The following is a 19,059-nucleotide window of genomic DNA, read 5'->3' as shown; positions in this document are numbered from 1 at the left end:
GAGAGTCACAGGCATCCTTACCCCACACCCAGAGCCTCCCATTTTCTTGAGTTCCTGGCTGCTCTGGGTGGAAGGTGGGATCCCTTTCCCTTGGACCAGCTGGGCCCACACGACTCAGAGCCAATGCTGCCCTGTGCTGGGACCCCAAGGCCTGCACGTGAGTCCTCTGAGCTCACAGGAGCCAAGGAGCCCAGGGGAGGCTCCCCTGGAGAGGGAGCTGATGCTGAGCTGGGTTCAGAAGGCGCGGTGGTTCCCACGGTGTGCAGCAGGCTCCCAGCAGTGGGGCGGACTTCTGGCCCTCTCCCAGCAGCTGGGTGGGGGTGGGGGAGCCTGCTCTGGCTGGAGGAGCGTTCAGAGTGGGGGCTGGGCAGGACAGGGTGGTGGGTCCACTGCACAGTCACGACCTGAAAGGCCTGTCACCTCCAAACCCCTTCCCAGCTGCGGCCAGAGTTCTGGAAACTTCTTGTTAGCCTATCATTTCCCAGGACTTTCTCTGGGGCCCATCCTCACCCCTCCACTGACCCTTCAGCCCGGTCCCTTGCTCCCAGCTAAAATCACTGTTTCCCAGGCCCGTGGGACCTTGTGAGAAAGTATGCACTACTCAGGATGGCCTGACCCCATGGCCCCCCACCCCTGCTGCCCTCACCCCAGCCCTGTGTTCATGCCTCCCTGGCTGCCCAGAGCTCCCTTCCCCTCCTTCTTTGCCCAACTACCTCCAACTTTTCCCTCAAGGAGAACCCTGGCCTCATCCCCTCCTCCAGGCAGCTGTCCAGGAGCCCCCAAGTCTGGGTTAAGGGTCCCCTGATCCCTATGAGCTCCTCCAGGGCAAGTTTGTGGCTGATTCCTCTTTCCCTCCTTGGTGTCCTGGGCTGTGTACAGTAAAGACCCTGTAACTGAACTTGAACAGGAGGGACAGGGAGAAGGGGAGGCAGCTGGGAGGTTCCATTCAGTCTCTGTCCTCCTTAGGCCGCTGCTCATGCCCGGCCCTGTCTTGGGTGCTGGTTACACACCTAGGTAGGAACGAAACTCCCCATGCGCCCTCCCCCAACTCTCAAGGAGTCCCCTGTCAGGAAGGGATGAAACAGATGGGACATGTCCTAAGAGCTCTGAGGGGACCTGCCTAGGCTATTGTGGATAGGGAAGGGGGATCAAGAAGCTTCAGGGAGGAGGTGACCGCCCAGGACCGTCTGGAGTGACAAACTGGCACCTGCCAGGTGAAGCAGGTAAGGGGTATTTAAACCGTGGGGCCAGGAGGACAAAGTCCCAGATGGGAAATCCAGTCCCTCTTAGAGCTGGTAGATGTAGGGGGTGGGGAGGGTGGGGACAAGGGGGTAAGAGCAGCAGCCCACAGGGCGGTCAGCAGGGGAGTGGAGGGGCTGGTGTGCAGGGAGGGATATGGGGATGGAGGAGGGTAGCTCCTGCCCAGGGACAGAAACCCAAGGAGGATGCTGGGGGGAGGAGGGTCAGGGAAAGGTGAGGAGGACCTGAGCCTCTGGCCAGACACTGCGGGGACCTAATGGCACAGGTCTGTAGGTGGGTGTTAGTACCTGTGGGACATCCACACAGAAATGCCTAGGAGGTAGTTGGTGCTCAGAGTTACAGTTAAGATTTGGGGACCCCTAGGTGTGTCTGAAGACACCCCAGAAGTATGTATAACACAAGACAGTAAGCTTGAGGGAGAGGAGCCAGCAATGGCCACTGCGAAGGGCTGGTGAGAGAAGCAGGAGAAGGGGTGTGTGCATGTGCACACATGTGCAAGCATGAAGCCAGATGAGAAACAAGGCATCTGGTGTAGATTGTCACATGGCCACAAAGTGACCCCTGCCACAGGCTGCCCCTTCTGTGCAGAGGTGGAACACGGAATGCAGGGGAAGGGACAGCACATTGTGCAACTGAGGCTGGACCTCAAGAGACCTTGCAGCTTCTGCCTTCACCCTCTTGGATCACAGTCCCGAGATGCCATGGTCAGGACACTGGTCCAGCCTGTGGGAGGCTGAGCGGCCCCAATTCAGACCTGCGGCCCCACAGCTCACAGGCCTCTGTCCTTAGTCTGTCTGCACCAGGGCAGGCTCTGCACCATCTGCAGGGGAGTTGGGGGTTCCAGTGCAGGGATGGGATTGGACAAGCGAGACCCAGGTAACAAAAACCCAGTATGATCTGAGGGTCCCTTAGAGTGGAAACTCCCTTCCCATACTGGGGAACAAGGATGTTCGAGCTGGTTAAACTGACATGGAGAGACGGCAGCCAAATCACCTCTTGAGACTGCAAGGGCCTCTGGAATTTATGAAAAAGCATCACAGTATGTACAGAAAAGTCCGGAGCTCAAACCCAGCTCCTAGGTGATCCTGGGCAACTTGCTTAACCTCTCTGAGTCTCTGCTTCCTCATCTCCATAATGCTGTTACTGATACCTGTTCCTCGCTGAGTCGTCAACCATGAAATGTTACGTGCCAGGTGTATGTCCAGCACATAGTTAGAGCTCATTAAACGGTAGTTGTTTTTCCACAAAAAGCTGAGCTGTGCACCTTCATTTGGAGAAGAGGAGACAGACCAGAGAGATGTGTGGGCCTTGCCCAGGGCCACTGAAGGCACCCAAAGGTAGGACTTACAGAAGCACTAAATCGAGAAAGGCACATGGCTGGGGGGACCCAGAAGCCTGTGGGTGGGCCAGGCAACCCGTTGGCTGGGGCTTGTTAGAGTCCATGTTCCGGGGCCCCCTATGGAGGCCCTGGTTTGTGAGTCTGGGGTCGGGCCAAGGACTCTGTAAGTTTAAGCCTCCCCTAGTCCCAACCCTTGTCCCCAGCCTAGACCGATGTGCAGCCAGGCTGGAGCTCCACACCTCAACTGTCCCCACCCCTTGCTGACTCTGCTCACACCCATGCTGGTGGGAGGGTCCCTTCCTCTCCCAAGTAGCCCCTCCCAACATGCAACAACTCTCATTATTAGAAATTTTTTTCTGATACTTAGCTGGATCTACCCAAGCTCCTCGTCGTCCCTCAGGACCATTCAGCCTGCATCTTATTCCTCTTCCATTGGACAAACCATCAACATCAACAATAAATTGTTACTGGTAACACTTAACCCGCCTGTACCTTATTTCTCACCTGTGGAATGGGGTTTAACAATAGGATCCAGTGAACCTTCAGGCACAGATCCTGGCCAGGTAGCACGTGGGGACTGGCAAGGGCAGGCGGGTGGTGGAGCTGCAAGGAACACAGGAGTTGCTCTTCCTGAAGTATCAATTTACTTGATAATAAGGTAATTCAAAAGGTTATTTTTGGAAAAAAAATACTTAGAGACACAGGAGTATTGTGAGTTTAACTGGAAATTCACCTACAGATTCAACATAATTATGAGACATCTAATTTCTTACAAGCCCAAAAGCTCTGAGCACAGTGGGTAAGGGTAGTTTTCTGTAGGGTGGGAATATTTCCTGTAGAAAAGTTCCAGAAACTCTGCTCTGGGCAATTCCTGTCTGCTGTTCTGACATTTCTCACACCTCCCAGGTGCTGTCCCTGGGGCTATGGAGATGCTGAGGCGTGCAGCCAGGTGAGGCCTGGGGAGGAGTGAGGGGCTCTTGCAGCAGGGAAGAGAGCAATGAGCAAGCTCACAAGTGACTCCAACACTGCAGGCATGGAAGGTTCTTGAGCTCAGCAGTGCCTGGACCACGGATGGTTTTGCACAAGCGATGAGTGCAGAAGTGTAATCATGAGGGTTGGGGTGGAAACCTGGTTGGCCGAGGCCCTGGTGGGGGCTCTAAGGCCCATCTCTGCCCCTACCCTGGAGCTCTCTGGGACTCTGAAAAACAAGGGCAAGAGGGGCTGGTTAAACAGTTGGTTCATACAGCCTGGGGAGTCCCCTACCCTCAACCTGCCCTGCCCAGGGCTCTTTGGAAGCAGGGATAGGAGTCCCTGAACCTGCATGCTTGTTTCTCAAAGCTGCTGCCAGAGCCGCCTCTGTCATCCACGAGGCCGCCCAGGCTCCTAGAAATGTCAAGTGCCTGCATTTGCTGTGGGTTGATGTCACTTCTGCGTGGGAACAAAGTGCGTGCTCATGCTGAGCCATCACGACTGGCAGCAATCGGTGTCCTTGTTTGAATTCAAAATAGAGGGTCCAGGAAAGACGTTCTCAGTGGAGGAAACCTCTGGGAGACTGGGCGGTACCCCAGTTGCCCATCTGCACCTCGCCTGAGAAGGAGGACCACCCCCCAGAGCTGGCTCCAAGAAGAAGCTCCCATCAGTGCTGAATGAGAACCTGCTAGGCGTGAGCCCCAGGCTGTGGAGGGGTGCAGGTGGTGAGAAGGGAGGGGTGGGAGTCAATGTGCCCGAAACGTGCAGGGCAGGTGGAATTCTTACCTCTTAGAGGAGTGGCCCCTCAGGCACGGGGGCAATCTGACTGTTAAGGCTGTCATATCCTTGATTTATAGACAGAAACAAAGGTTCAGCACCACGAAAGTTCAAGTCACACAGCTATTTATTTGTCCTCTCAGCACGCAAGGGAGGGACCACTATGGGCCCAGCACCAACTTTGGAGCTGGGCTCCAGAAGAACCAGGCCCGGCCCTGCTCTCACAAGGCAACTTTATGGCTCAGGTAACTGAATGAGAAAGGTCCCGCAGTGGGACAAAGAAAAACAAGCAGGGTGATGTGGCAGGATGTGGCAGCAGGCGGGGGGTGGGGGGGAGTGGGGGGGTGGCGGGATGTGGGGAGGCAGCACAGGACAGGCCTAAGAACGAGACATTCATGCTGATTTGAATTACGAGAAGGAACCAACCATGCAAGCAGCAGGTTCAGGTGCTCTCCCCAGATACCCCAGACAGGTGTCTTCAAGGCACAGGCAGACACAAGTGGCAGGGCTGATCAAGTTTGAGAGAGAAGAGGAGTGCTGGCCCTGATGAGGTGGTTAAAGCCAGAGGGGCCCCCCTCAGCCCAGAGTTAGAACCGCCTGCCCACCTTGTTAGACAGCACCTGGGAAATGGGTGCAGAGGGCTGTGGCAGCTCTGCCTGGCTGTGTTGGTTCTTTCCCTTTTGTCCCCTGGCCCATTCCTAAGTCCTAAAACAGACCCTCGAGCTCTCTGCACGCATACCTCACTCTACCACAGGAAACCTGGGGCGGAGCAGTGTCCCTCTCACCTCCATCTGTGCACAGCAAACAGGTTCAAGTAGAGCTTAAGGGCCACGAAGACCACAGGGCACACAGGCTAAAAGGATAGTGCCCCCCACTCCCACCCCAAGATGAAGCGGGTCCTGGGAAGCTGGAGGTCTAGAGGTTGATGGTGGCCATATGACCAGGACTATGCCAGAACTTCACTGAGTCTGTTATTCTTCTGAGAAATGGGTGAGTTTACTATTCTCCCAGAGGGTGGGTAGGTTGAAGCAATGGCCCCAGAAGTGCTAGGGGCCAGCAGTAATCTGGCTGGGGAAGCCAGAGAAAGGAATGTGCTCACAGGTCAGACAGATCTTGAAAGGAAGTTCTGGGAGAAGAGTCCCTCTGCAGGGAGCCCCTTTCCAGCAGACCCTCAGACACATGACCCAAAATACCAAGCTTGGCTTCTGTCCAAGCAGACACGGGGCTTCAGTTTTACTAGTGACCTTCTTGCTAGAGACATGAACTCTTAAATCTTAGAAAGCAGGAAGACGCACTTTGCAGATAGGGTTTATAGGATCTTCTTCACCAAAATGAAGCAATAGAACACCCTAAGTGTTGGCTGGTGATTGGGCGGGGACTGTTCTGGTGACCAGTGGCACCACTCCTTGCACACCAAGGACCTGGATTCACTCCATGGGCCTCAGCAACACGATGAGGGCCCGAAAGCCCCGCCCCTGCCCACCAGGCCTGCTGGGAACACTGTCACCCTCTGGAGGGCCGCCAAATAACTCCTCCCATCCTGCCCTGGGGCTGCGAGTACAGCCAGAGGCTGGCGTAGAATCCCAGCTCTGCCACTCACCAGCCTGGTGACCCTCATTATCTGAGCACTCTGGGCCACCAGACTCAGCTGCATATCAGGAGGCAGCACCTCTGCTCCTGCCCCCCTGCCCCAGGCCACTGCCAGTTACATGAGACAGAGTAAATGTACGACTGAAACTACAAAGTCTGAGGCCAACATTCATTATTTCTTTACTGCATTAAAAAAGTGATTCTAATTCTAGCGACCTAACAGCATCAGAAATGTTCTTAGAAGAGGATTCCCTTTGTTCTGGAGTCTTTGTGACTGTGCCTTAAACGCTCCCCTGCAGAAGAGATGGTTTTAGAGTAGAGGCGGCTTAGGGCCCTTTGCAGAGGCCTGTTTTTTCTGCTTATGCTGCAGCTTCCTCAGTAACCCTGGCCTCTCCGGTACTGTCCTGGGACCCAGCTCTGTTGCAGAAAAACATATCTGTGAAGCACAAGTGAGCAAAGGCTTTGGAACTCACCATTTATCAGAAGCCAAGTGCACCAGAGGTGGCTTGGCAGCAGGCCAAGTCCCTAGCAAGCTGCTTCTGGGGCACCATGGGGCAGGGAGTCTGGGAGCTGGGCAGCAGAGGCAGGAAAAAGAGGGGCTGTGGACACTGGCAAGAAAGGCTAAGGCTTCAAGTTCTGGCTTCACTGACAGTGTGACCTGGGCAAGCTCCAAGTCTCTCTGGTCCCACCTCCTCTGAAAAGGGGCATGGCAATTCTGGCTGGCAGCCCTGGTGCCCATCGCCCCCCACCCCTGAAGGCAGAGAACATGTGTGCAATGGCCTCACTCAGGGCCAGGTTGACTCACTGCTTCCTCAGTGTCTGTAGAGTCATGCTGTTCCCTAAAACCCAAGCCTCCCATAGCAGCTGGGTTCAAGGAGCCTTTCCTCTGAACCCTTTTTACTGCTCTCTCTTTCCAATGAGCCCCACAGCCTGGCTAACCACCTTTGGCTAGTTATTTTGGAGCCAGCAAAGAGTCACATCTGTTTAAGATCATTTATCCCCCAACCTGTGGCCCTCCCCAGCACCAAGAAGGAAAAAGCAAAGCTGGAACCACTCAGCCTGATTCAGGCTTGGGCAAATCCTTACCTCCTCTGTAGCTCCCTGCCCGTACTCCCATCTCGCAGAAGCCTTGTCACCCCAGCCCGTTTCTCTTTTGAGAGTCAGTGCTTCTCCTGGACCAGTTCCTCAGTCCCCATAGCTTGATTCCTTTACTTAACCTGCCCCCTCTGCTGTATCCCAGGCCCCCTGACGCCTTACTGGTCTCCCTAAAGTTTACCACTGGAAGCAACTCAGGTAGACCAAGCGGTGAGACCCAGGGGTGGGGCCGGCTTCGAAGGAGCAGGCCTCACTAGCTGTACTCTAGATGGAGAAGCATGGGGCTGAGAGGCTGGAGAAGGGGGAGCCACTATCCAGTGGGGAGTGGGGGCACTGGAAGCGGCTCTGCTTCCCTCCAGGGGAAGAGGCTGAGGAGGGGGCGGGGGGGGGCTTGAGAAAGCAATGCCTGCTGGGCCTGTGGGGTCCACAGGAGAACCTCTTTGTACGCTCAGGGTCTGGCACACAGCTTTGGCCTCCCATGCTGCCTTCTGGGAGAAGGCAACGGTTCTGGCTGATGCTGCCCACGGGGGGAGGAGTCTCCAGATTCCTGTGCAAGGTACATACAAGGTATACAATACATCTGCACTTACGCCCTCGAGAGAGAATATTCTGTTCAGCACCGAGAGCCTCAGGACAACAGTTTGGTGCAGGCTGAGGCCTGGAGGCTTTACTATCAGGAAAAGGCAAAAAGCCCCACCTGCCCAGAGCTGAGTCCCTCATCCCCTCACCCCCATGCAAGGCCTTGCTTGAGCTAGCCCTGGAAAGGCTGTACTGCCTGGCAGAGGCTATGGAGCTGTCATCACACTCTGCTCGCCATGGTCCACACTCCAGAGGCGGTAAAACTCAGCAAAGTCCACATAGGGTTCAACACGGCCATCTTCGCCAGGCGGGAGGGAGTGGGCCGGCCGCGAGCGGAAGAGGCCCCCGTCCGAGCTGGAGCTGCTGCTCTGGGTGTGAGTGTTGGTAGACTGCAGGGTCACGGTCGGGCTCTGGCTGCAGGAATGAAACACGGTCAGTCAGGGGCAGCTGGCGTGAGGAGACCTTGGCCTCTGCCAGCCTGTCTCTGACCCAGACCTTTCGGCCACAGGCACTTCTGGCAAAGGTAACAACAAAAGTGGGCCCAGTCAGAAATGTTCTTAAGGGCAGAAGAAAGTCAAATATATTTTTTAAGAGCCAGCCATATGTGGCTATTTAAATGAATTAAAATTAAATAAAACAGAAAGCTTAGTTCAAGGGCTGAATGGCAACATATGGCTAGTTGTGACCATGTGGGGCTGCACAGGTACAGAACATTTCTGTAATCACAGAACCTTTCACTGGACAGCGCTGGGCTCAAGGTCATCCATTCCAGTCTCTCCCAATCCTTTCTAATCCAGAGCCCTCTTATCACAGGCAGGCAAGGCCTCTTCTCCCAGCAAACTTTCCTTGCTCCATTCCCCCATGGCTCTCCCCCGGGCTGGGGGGGACTGGCATCCATGTTCCCAGAGCTCCTGGACACCCAATTCACAGCTGGGCTCCGTGTCAGCTCAGTGCCCTACAAACACCCAGGACAGCCCAGCACCTAGGGCAGGGCCCGGCCCACATGGGGCTGCTGCTCTGCTGCTGGCTGGTGGGACAAAGGCTGCTTAAGGCCCAGGCAGTTAAAGGCTAGTTCCCTACCTTGCCTGGGACTTGTGTCACCCTCTGCCTTGGTGGACACAGCTGGGTGGCTCCCTCTGGGCAGCCTCACAAGGCTGAGGAAATACCACCCCTGGCTGGAGATGCCAGGAAGCCCCTCCACCTGGGGCAGGCAGCGGCACCAGCTAAGGCATGGGGGCAGGGAGAAAGGAGGGCCCCCTGGTAAGGGAGAAGAAAGCCAGGACACAACCTCCCAGCCAGCCCTTCCCATTGGCTGCATTCTGTGGGCCCCTCGGCACACTCAGCCCCGCCCTCTGAGCCGGCTGGGTGTGGCAGCTCTATTATTCTGTGTAGGGCACAGGGCTGGAATGTGGAAACCAGATCCTGGTCCCCTGGAGTGGGGGTGGGGGTACACATTCCAGAGAAGGGAAGGGGGCAGGGTAGAAACCAGACCTGTCCGGCAGGTCTGCAGCTGGGAGGGGGCCTATCTGCTCTATCCCAGAATTCAGACCCCTGGGGCCTCTACCCTCCCCATCCCTTGTCTTAAACTAGAGAACTCATGTCAAAGCCAACAGTGGAGGACATTTTTAGGCAGAAAGCGCAAGGCTCTGACAAGCCGGTACAGGCCCAAATGATCTCCCCCAGCACAGGCACCACAGGGGAGGCTGCCCCACATCACACACTCCAAAATGGGAGAACAGAGTAATAACAATCTTTCCAGGCAATGAAAGCTATTCTGTGGGACCCTCGAGAAAATATCAGCAGGAGGCTTTGTCCACATTGGCGGACTGCATAGGAACCCTGCCTTGCCTTCCCTGCCAGCCTCCACCTGTCCCCAGGCCCAGCTTCATGAGCTTCTAGACCCAGGAGTCCTGACTGTTCTTGCCTAAGTCTCCCCCTGGAACAGAGCTGGGGAATTGAGAGCTACAAGATCCCAGGGCAGCTCACAGAGATTCTCAGCTGCAGGACTAGGCCACGTGACCATTTCTGTACCTGGGACACACCATGGAACAGAATTGTCCCGAAAGTGGCTGGGGGTGGAGGCTGGGGCTTACTTGGTGAGGGTGGGCGTGGCTTCATCCAAGGTGGATGCACTGTGGGCTCCGTTGACCATCTGGCCCTGGGAGGGCATGACGAGGGACAGCGTCACACTGGTCTTGCTGGTGCTCTGGGCACTCGAGTAAGGCACGGACACGGGGTAGACACGGCCTCCTGTAGCTAGGGGGACAGAATGAGCTGGGCTTCTGGCGAGGGACTGAGAAGGGAGTTGGGGGCCTTGCCTCACCCCCTATGCCCTTTGCCTTTTGGGACAGTTCAGTAGGATCCTTGGTGGAAACTCTTCCAGGCTGGGCAGGGGCCTCCTTCCATCAGGAAAGCACCCCTGGTGCGCAGAGCAGTAATGGAATCGAGTGCTTGAGCTGCCTCAACGAGAGTTACTGCCCGGCTTGCCACAGCCCCTTTAATCCAAGGGGCTAAATTTGCTCCTAGTTGAGGTTGGTTCAATAAAAATATGGTTACAATAACAAGAAGGGAGAGACACTCTGGTAACTCGGGTGTCTATGGAAGAACAAAATCCATCTCAGGGTGCTTCAACTTATTTAAAAAAGGAAAAGGAAACACAGCCCTCAGGAATGGACAGTCTTAACCCCAGGCAGCACTGGGAGGGTGCAGAGAGGACAATCACCTCTCTTCCCAAGCCATGTGATTTAAGAACAAAAAAGTAGAAAGTAAAATCTCTCATCCCTTGAACCCCCCAACCCCTGCACGGCCCAGGCTCTGGGGCCAACTGTTTGTCCAGATGCCTTAAACTTGTCCAGGGTCCTTTCTTCTTTTTTTTATTGTGTTAAAGATAGATAACATAAAATTTGCCATTTTAACCCCTTTTATGAGTATAATTCGGTGGATTAATTACATTAATTACACAGTTGTGCTACCATCACCACTATCTACGTCCATAACTTTTCACAGTCACCCCAATTAAGCAATAATTCCCAACCCCCTCCCCAGATAGTAACTTCTAATCTACTTTCCGTCTTTTATGAATTTGCTTATTCTAGCTACTTCATCTACGTGGAACCATATATGAGCTGGCTTACTTCACCAAGCATAATGTTATTGTTTTTTTTTGCGTGAGCAGTCACTAGGAATTGAACCTGGGTCTCAGCATGGCAGGTGAGAATTCTGCCACTGAGCAACCATCGCACCACCCCCAAGCATAATGTTTTGCAGGTTTGTCCATGTTGTAACACCTATAGAACCTCATTCCTTTTTAAGACTGAACAATATTCCATTGTGTGTACAGACCACAATTTATCTGTTCACCTGATAAGGGGCACTTAGCTGCCTCTATCTTTTGGCTGTTGTGAATAATGCCACAGCTAATGGCAGAGTGTGTTTGAGTCCCTACTTTCAATTATTTGGGTCTAGACCTAGGAGTGGGACTGCTGGGTCATGTGGGAAGTGTGCTCAACCTTTTGAGGAACCACCAGACTGTTCTCTACAGCAGCTATCCCATTTTATAGTCCCTTCCTTGAGTCAGTTTCCTCTTCTGCACAATTGGGGCACCACTGTCTTGAGGATTTAAAGCAATGATGCAGGCAGGTGAAGTGTCCAGCACACAGAAGGCCTTGGGGAGTGGCAGCCACCCTCCCCACTGCATGGTGTCATGACCCCAAAAAGAGGTCCTGCACGAACTCTGGGCTTCCAGACATGGCCGGAGCATTCTACAGGCAAAGAAAACACAGTTCAGAGAGGCTTGAAGTCAGAGCCTGGGACCAGCCCCCTCCCCTACTGACATCTCTCCCTAAAACTCTTTAGATGGGGAGATTTGAAGAGAGAGGAGAGGACATGCCCCCTCTTCAGGCATCTGGGATGCCCCTGAGTCCATGGGCTTCACCCTTTTCTGCAGGCTCTCTCCCTGGCACACTTGTTAATATCAAACCTAAATAAAACTACAAGGATTAATATAAGAAAAAAAGTCAGAGCCTAGGTTAGAACCACTTAAACCAGGCTTCCAACTCCATTTCCATTCCAGACAGCAAGGCCCACTGGCCTTAGGCCCCAGATGGAGTTGGCAGGTGGCTGACTGTCCATGCAGCACACATACCTGGAACTGGGGCCGATGCAGGCTGGCTCATTTCACCAAGTGGGTAGCCAAAGTTCCTCACAAGCAGGGTCATGTCCTCATGCCGTGGGCAGAACTTGGCACGTTCCCCTCCACTGGCAAAGGTGTCACCGTGGATACGCTTCACCCGGTCCACCACAGCCTGGGCCACAGCATCCAGGGAGGTCTGCTTGGCAAACTCAGTGTCAATCATTGCAGCGATTTCCTGGGGGGTGGGGTGGAAGACAGTAAAAAACTGGTGAGGGTCACAATTCCAGAGCTCTAAATCAGGATGCTTTGGGGTCACCAGCCAAGCAGGTGAAGGAAGTCCTTGCCAGCCAAGACTGCAATCTGATCTTTTCAAGGTATTCAGGGTAATCCTTCTAGAACTTTTCTCATTTGAAAAGCTAGATGGCCTTTTGACCTCTATGATTGTTGGCTTCTTTATCTCTAAAATGGGGATAATATCCACCTCACTAGGTTATTAAGGGGATTAAGTAACACAATGGATGTAGACCAAAAAGCCCAGTGAAAATTAGTCATTAACTTCTCTTTTCTGGAGCAAACTTATTGTAGACTATGACGTGCCAGGCACTTTGTCCAGAATTGGTGACACAGGAATGAAGACAGGGGCCCTAACCTTAGAGAAACCCACCGTTCAGTATATTCTAGAACCTAGTAGAAGGCCACTGGATATTTTCTATTGCGAAGACCAAAAAAAGAATCACACTGATGACCAGATCCAAAGCACAAACACGATGTCCTCTACATGCTGGCTTGTTGCCGCCTCTAGGAGGGAGGAGGGCAGGGGCAGCCCTGGGGGGCTCTGCTTTGTCACTAACCAGCTATGTCACCTCAGGCAAGTCCCTGGACTCTGTGGGCCCCCACAATCCCTAACACTACACAGAAGTAAGCCCCTGCCCCCCTCTAAGTTACAAGACTACTGGAAGGAATAACATGAAACAGGTGAAAAACCTTGGATATAGATATTAAGGGAAAGACATGTTCCTAATAATCTTAAAAAGAACAAATAAGAAAGTTATCTTCCCAGAAGAGTTACAGGCAGAAGGAGGAGCACAATCTGACTCTCAGGGACCATCAATTCCAGGTCAGGTAAGGGCAGTGACCTGTTCAAATCACCCTCACGACTGCTGCCAAGTCACGTTTTGGTGCTGAATGGGTAACAGGTTAACAGGAGGAAAAGGCGTAGCTTCCGTTGGCTAAGGACTATGTTTATCGTACGACCACCCCACAGAGGCAGATGTTGTTATCCCATCTTAGAGATGAGGACAAACTGTAGATTACTTGCAGCTTAGAGCAGGGACTGAGGTGCCTGGTGGACAGCACAGACAGTGCTCTATGTATCAATAACACTCCTTCCTGGCAGTTTTAAGAGCAATGCTGTGCCCTTGAAAATTCACTTCCAACTTGCCCTAGGGCCCTGGGAACTAATGCAGCTTCAAGCCTAGATAGAGCAAAGCTGTCTGGAAAGATGGGCATTTTCAGAGCTCTGGGCCTTTACTTCCCCCCAGCTTTGACCCCAGAGAAGATGCTGGTGAAGATGCTGGCATCTGAGAAGCAGAGATCCGCATCCTTGAGTGCTTTAGAGCTGAATGGGAGGACGGGCCAGGATGAGACCCCAGGGGGTACACATCCCCCTGCCGCAGCTCTCCCTCCTGGCCCAGCTCACCTGATTGGCCTGTCCAGGCCCATGGGCTGCTTCCAGGGCCTTGTACAGCCCCTCGGACATCAGCACGAGGAAGCCAGTAACGCCGTCCAGTGGATGTCCGCCGTGGATTTCTGGCTCCGCAATGATTGGTTTGGACTTGGCAGCACTATGGGAAAAGAGTGGAGGGGAAAATTTTGCTTGGAACCATTCCTCGGTGCATTTGTATTGTACTGAGGGGAAGACTCTACACCCAGAATGTAAAGTAAAACATACCACCTGACAAGAAAAGAAATCACGGAAGAGAAAATCAGAGAAAGGGATGTGTCTTCTGAGGGCAGCTACTCAAATAAAACTCAGAAGACCAGAAAAAGCTGGTAGGGAGCTTGGTCAGGACAGCACCAGTGAAATGTCCCATTCTGGACCCATTCCCTATTTCCTGTACCCAGTGTGGTGGCAGAGAGAGAGGCAGGACAGCAAGAGGGAGGGGTCATCTTTTAAAAGCCCACTCCTCTTTTTTTTTTTTTTTAATTTATTGTGGAATATAATATCTATACAAAAAAAGAGCAATAATTTTCAAAGTACATTTTAACAAGTAATTAAAGAACAGATTTCAAAATTTGGTATGAATTTTCAGGCTTTTCCTTCTAGCTGCTCCCAGACACTGGAAGCTAAAAGAAATATCATTATAATGATTCAGTAATCATACTCATTTGTTAATTCTAGCTTCTCTGTTATAACTCCTCCTTCTACTTTGATCCTACTCTCAATCCATACGGGCCTTTGGGCTATGCCCATTCTAACTTTTTCATGTTGAAAGGGGTGCCAACAATACAGGAGAGGGGATAGAATTAGTTGATGCTCTTGGTGAGGCTGGCCCCTCTGGGTTTCAGGATTTACCTGGCCTAGAAACCTTCTGGAGGTTATAAGTTTCAGGAAAGTAAATTTAGTACTGAAACTTTTGTAGTCTCAGAGCTCTTGGTGCTCTTTAGTGTTAACAGGAATGATGTTTCTTGGGAAATGGCAAACCATGAAAAGCCCACTCTCTTGCTATCGCTTGGTCTCCTCCAAAACAGGTATCCAAGCCAATTCAGACCCCTAAACACATCCTCTACCTGCACATGGACCATTTACTGATGTGGTATTGACAGACACTAAACATCAAATGTTTCTAACACATATACATGTGCACAAAGGCAGGGATTCCAGGGCATTCTGAGCCACAGAGTTTAGAAGCACAGGTTCTGCAAACATCCCGCTTATCCACCAGTAGGCTTGGCTAGAATTCTATCAAGAACGACGCCGGCCTGAATCAGAAGGGCATGGTTACAGAGGACGGGGCATCTTTAATTAAAAAAGGGAGGAACAGAACCCAGGGCAGTGTCTGGCAGCATCTAGTGCATGTTCTGACAAGGATGGCACCCACTCATACACACTTAGACAGATGTGCTTGTGCACAGAAATCTGGGGGCAGGATACACAAGAAACTAGTAGCCTCTGGGGAGGGAATCCTGGCTTGGGGTGGGAGAAAGGCTTACTTTTCACTGTATACTCTTGGCATTGTTTGAATCGTTTTCAACCACATAGAGGTACTTTCCAATAAAACAAACCAAACCTTACAAATTAGACACAAACGGTTCCAAAACTCTATTGCTTAAATCTTGCGCAGGTAAAGCATTTGAATGTGTGCTTTCTGAAACGGGAGGCCTGGTGTCGATGAAGAAGTTGCTGGCATGACCCCGTGGTTCCAGTGGTGACATCGCATGTCCTGATCGGCATCACACACACAGACATGCCTATTTTCCCAGCCAGTATTCCCACACTTGGATGAGCGAGCAGTTAAGAACACATACTACAAATTTAGGCCACCTGGGTTCAGGGCCTGCCCTGGTCATCGCGAGTCCTGAGGCCAGTGCAGGGTCTGTAAGGTCTCCATGACTTCAATTCCTCCCACGGACAGCACCACTTCACAGGGCCAAAATGGGAACTGATAAAATAATTTACGTAAAGAGCTTGGCTTGGGCTTGCCACAATAAAGGTTCACAATCATTATTACTGTTTCTATCACTGCTGACACTAAGAAGGGAAACTTGCCTGGTAGGGAAATGTGAAATTTTTCTCACACCTCTGCCCTGGCCCGATCCATGGACAGAACGGACCAACAGGCCTTTGGTCCATCCGTACCGGGCAGGCTCACATGGGCTCTGGTTTTTCCTGCGAGGCCCTATGGCACCAGGGGCTGTCCCTGGCTCTAGCCCGGCTCCCTAATTTCACCCCTTGCTGGCTCGGCCCTTCAGGATCCAGCTCCTGGCTTGCAGGGTTCAGGACCTGCCCCCACACCAATCTCTCCGGGAGGAAGAGTCTCCTTGGGCTCTCAACTTCAACAGCATGTCTTGCCCCTGGAGCCTAGGCTCTGCTTCTGACCCAGGCCCTCTGGTCTTCCAAACAAACTGGACAGGGCAGGGAGGGAGGGGTGAAGGTAGGGAGAGGGGACAGCACTGGCCTGCCACCTACCTGAGGAGTTCAATGTCAGTGTAGCCATATTTGACCTTGTAATCCCCGATGCGCCTGGTACTCTCCTGCCCACAGATGATTCCCACTTGCTTGATCTTTCCCGCATCCAAACCTAGCAGAGGGAAAGCAGCTCAGTAATCCCATGTTCATATGAACAAAAAGAAGGGGACAGGGACACATCCACGAAAAGGCAACAAGGGTGTCCTGAATAGGAAACAAAGGGACCCATGGGTGCCTTGGAGAGCAGCTAACCTGAAAGTCCCCAAGGACTTCAGCCCTGTTTTGCCAGCCCTTCCTCACTCAGAACCCAACCCCATGCAGAGCCCTCCTCCACGTGCAGCACTGCCCATGACAGCCCTCTGCCTTGTCACACAGCAGCCTCATCAGTGCTGCTCTCTGCTCCACAACCTGCCCCAGAGCACTCTGGGAAGAGGTTGGAGAGTGGCTAAAGTAGTGACTGGAATCTCCTGACATCTCTGTCCTCTGCTCAGTCTTATAAGCCAAGTACTCTTTCAAGCATTTTATACCTATTAACTCTTTCAATCCTCACAATATGCTGATGAGTCAGCTGAGACAAAGAAAACTCAAGTTCCAAAAGTTACCAACTAGTCGCTGGTACAGTTGGGATTCGCCCCCAGACAGACTGGTCCCAGAGCTAGGGTCGTCACCCCCTCACTACACACCTCTACAGTCACCAACAGAGGGGAGGGGCGAGCCCCCAGGGTGGAGCCTTCCCATGCATACTGGCCCCCAGCCCACTCACCCAGCTGCGAAAGGCGGAAGAGCTCATCCTCATTCTCCGTTGTATGGTCCACATTCAGCTGCATCACCTGTAATCCGTCCACCGTGGATTTGCACAGAAGGGCTCGGTTTGTACCTGCAGCAGAATTTAAGCAGCTGAGGACAGACTAAGTTTAAGGAAAAACAGGACATGATGAATAGATAGAGAGAGAAAAGGCAAGCATCTCAGATGTGGAGATTTGAAAAGGGCAAAGAAAACAGGCTTAGACCACTGGGGTGAAAGTCTCCATTCAGGACAGCTGATGATATCAAGGAATTAGGTTTGACCTTCGAAGTGTGATAATAGGATTATGATTACGATTTCAGTAAGAGACCTTTTCTCGAGAGAGATACATACCGAAATATTTGATGTAATGTCTGGGATTTTTTTTTTCTTTTACATGGGCAGGCACTGGGAATCGAACCCAGGTCTCCAGCACGGCAGGTGAGAACTCTGTCACTGTGCCCCCATTGCCCGCCCAATGTCTGGGATTTGCTTCAAAATAATGCAGAGACAAAGAGAGTGTGTGGGCCGCAAATTGATAATTTGGGGGCTGGGTGATGGGTAAATAGGAGTTCATTAAATACTATTCACTTCATTATTTTATATTTTTGACATTTTTCTACAATGAAGGAAGAGAGGGAGGGAAATCATCAGCTTGGTCTCCACAAAGTTGCTCACGAGGTCCCTATCCAGGCTTCTCTATTTCCTAGATGGCTCTACTTTGACACAAATCAAAACCTCTATGGCCCCTCACCCTCCATCTCAAGCCCAGTCTCATCTCACCACTCTTCATGGGGATACCAAGTGGGTCTTCCATGGCCAGGCCCATCTTTCCCAGAAGATAGAGTCACTGAGGCCCATCCAGAGAGGGACACCATTCACCTAAGGCCCCATAGCCAGTTTGGGACAGAGTGGGACTAAACTCCTGGAAGCCTGCCTGCTATCCTGTGCTCTTTCTCTCTCGCTTCAGAATTTCCCTCCAGCTTGCACTGTTCATTACGATAGAATTGAGGAGAGAATATCTAAATGACCTCAGGGGATTTTGGATCTTCCTGGGAAGCAGATTACCCCCAAGAATGCCCCAAGCCTGCAGATTTACCTTCTTCTCCCCCGGCCCCCCCACGTACCCACCCTGGGACAAGAGGGTGGCTCACCAACATTGGCGACATAGAGCTTGCTGTTGTGAAGGACTGCCACGACAGCCATGGCTCCTCCTGCAATCTCCCTCTCCAACGTTTTGAGTCTCTCAAGGATCTTCTGATACTGAGGAGGCAGCTGGTGCTGAGGGACACCCTACAACCCATCATCAGAGTGAGTAAGAGCAGGACAGGGCTGTGGGTGCCATTTTACCAGCCCACTCCCTCCCTTAAGGAGCCAGGATCTGAAGGCCTGGAGGGGAAACAGACAAGCCATGGCACAGCAAGGACAGAAGCCACTCATTGAAAACTCAGGGCAGGATTCTTTCCATGCAAGCCAAAGATGAACCAGGCTTGTGCTGTGGGGACCAAAACACAGAGGTGGGCTTTACAGTGCTATGAGGGATGTGAGCAAGTAAAGATGACAAGGCTGGAGACTGATTAAGGTCAGAGGATTGACCTGGGAAGACTTTTCTCATGCCCACCCAATGCTGCACCTCAGAGTAAAGCTGCCAACAGCAGGAGAGAGACCCTCAGAAGGCAAACCCCTCGCTGCCCAACAGTGTCATCCTGTCAGGAACTGTTCCCTATCTCTAGCCACCTGGGTCAGCTGCATCCATGGTCTGGGAGTGACATGGTAGATGAGTTCTTGCTTCTGGTCAACCTGGGCCTTGACTTACTTCTCACAGGATGTAGGCTGGAAGATTACCTCTGGCAGCTGGGACTGGAGGCTCGCCTTTTCAGCCAGTGCATCATCGATGGACTCCAGAAAGCTCCTTTCCACCACATCAAAGGCCTGGAGGGGCAGAGAAAGGCATCGGGGCAAAGGCTGGTTCAAAACACCTACTGTCACTGGATGCTAAACCATCCCCTATAAATAGCAACAACCTGGATTTCCTTTAAGTCCTGAGATGATGGGGACTTTTCACACGTTAGTCCTGCTGCACACACAGCACTTTAGGGTACAGCTACTTCCTTCAGATCAACTTCTTTGACAAAGACACTCAGTCCCAAGGGAAGGGTGTGAGTGTACATGTGTGTGCACATGCACACATTCCACAGGTAGCACTGCAGAGTGATCTGAGAAGCAGGTGCCCGCACAGAGATTAAGAACACAGGCTTGGAATCAGACCGTCTGGGGTGAACTTCAGCTCTGCCACCTGCCAAATGTGACCTCAGTCTCCTCACTTGTAAAGCAGAAATAAGACA

At 52.4% G+C, this 19,059-nt stretch overlaps 1 protein-coding gene across 3 annotated transcripts in view; it reads right to left on the bottom strand.

Annotated features, from left to right (window-relative positions):
• Positions 1 to 4,454: 4,454 nt before the first annotated feature.
• Positions 4,455 to 19,059, bottom strand: part of TAB1 (TGF-beta activated kinase 1 (MAP3K7) binding protein 1) — a 40,962-nt gene continuing 26,357 nt past the window's right edge. For 2 of the 3 annotated variants that reach the window (XM_077168869.1, XM_077168870.1), the window contains exons 4-11: positions 18,560 to 18,646; positions 17,869 to 18,007; positions 16,694 to 16,807; positions 15,931 to 16,042; positions 13,441 to 13,585; positions 11,754 to 11,976; positions 9,703 to 9,865; positions 4,455 to 8,023 (exon numbers count right to left, since the gene is read on the bottom strand). In XM_077168869.1, coding sequence (XP_077024984.1) covers positions 7,816 to 8,023; positions 9,703 to 9,865; positions 11,754 to 11,976; positions 13,441 to 13,585; positions 15,931 to 16,042; positions 16,694 to 16,807; positions 17,869 to 18,007; positions 18,560 to 18,646 — 1,191 coding nt within the window. In that variant the 3' untranslated portion in view covers positions 4,455 to 7,815. The other variant, XM_077168871.1, reaches the window with a different exon arrangement.

This window comes from Tamandua tetradactyla, chromosome 7 (genome assembly GCF_023851605.1).
Source record: "Tamandua tetradactyla isolate mTamTet1 chromosome 7, mTamTet1.pri, whole genome shotgun sequence".
Taxonomy (NCBI): Eukaryota; Metazoa; Chordata; class Mammalia; order Pilosa; family Myrmecophagidae; genus Tamandua; species Tamandua tetradactyla.
Note: the sequence above shows the minus strand (reverse complement) of the source record. Positions and strands in the feature narration are given on the sequence as shown.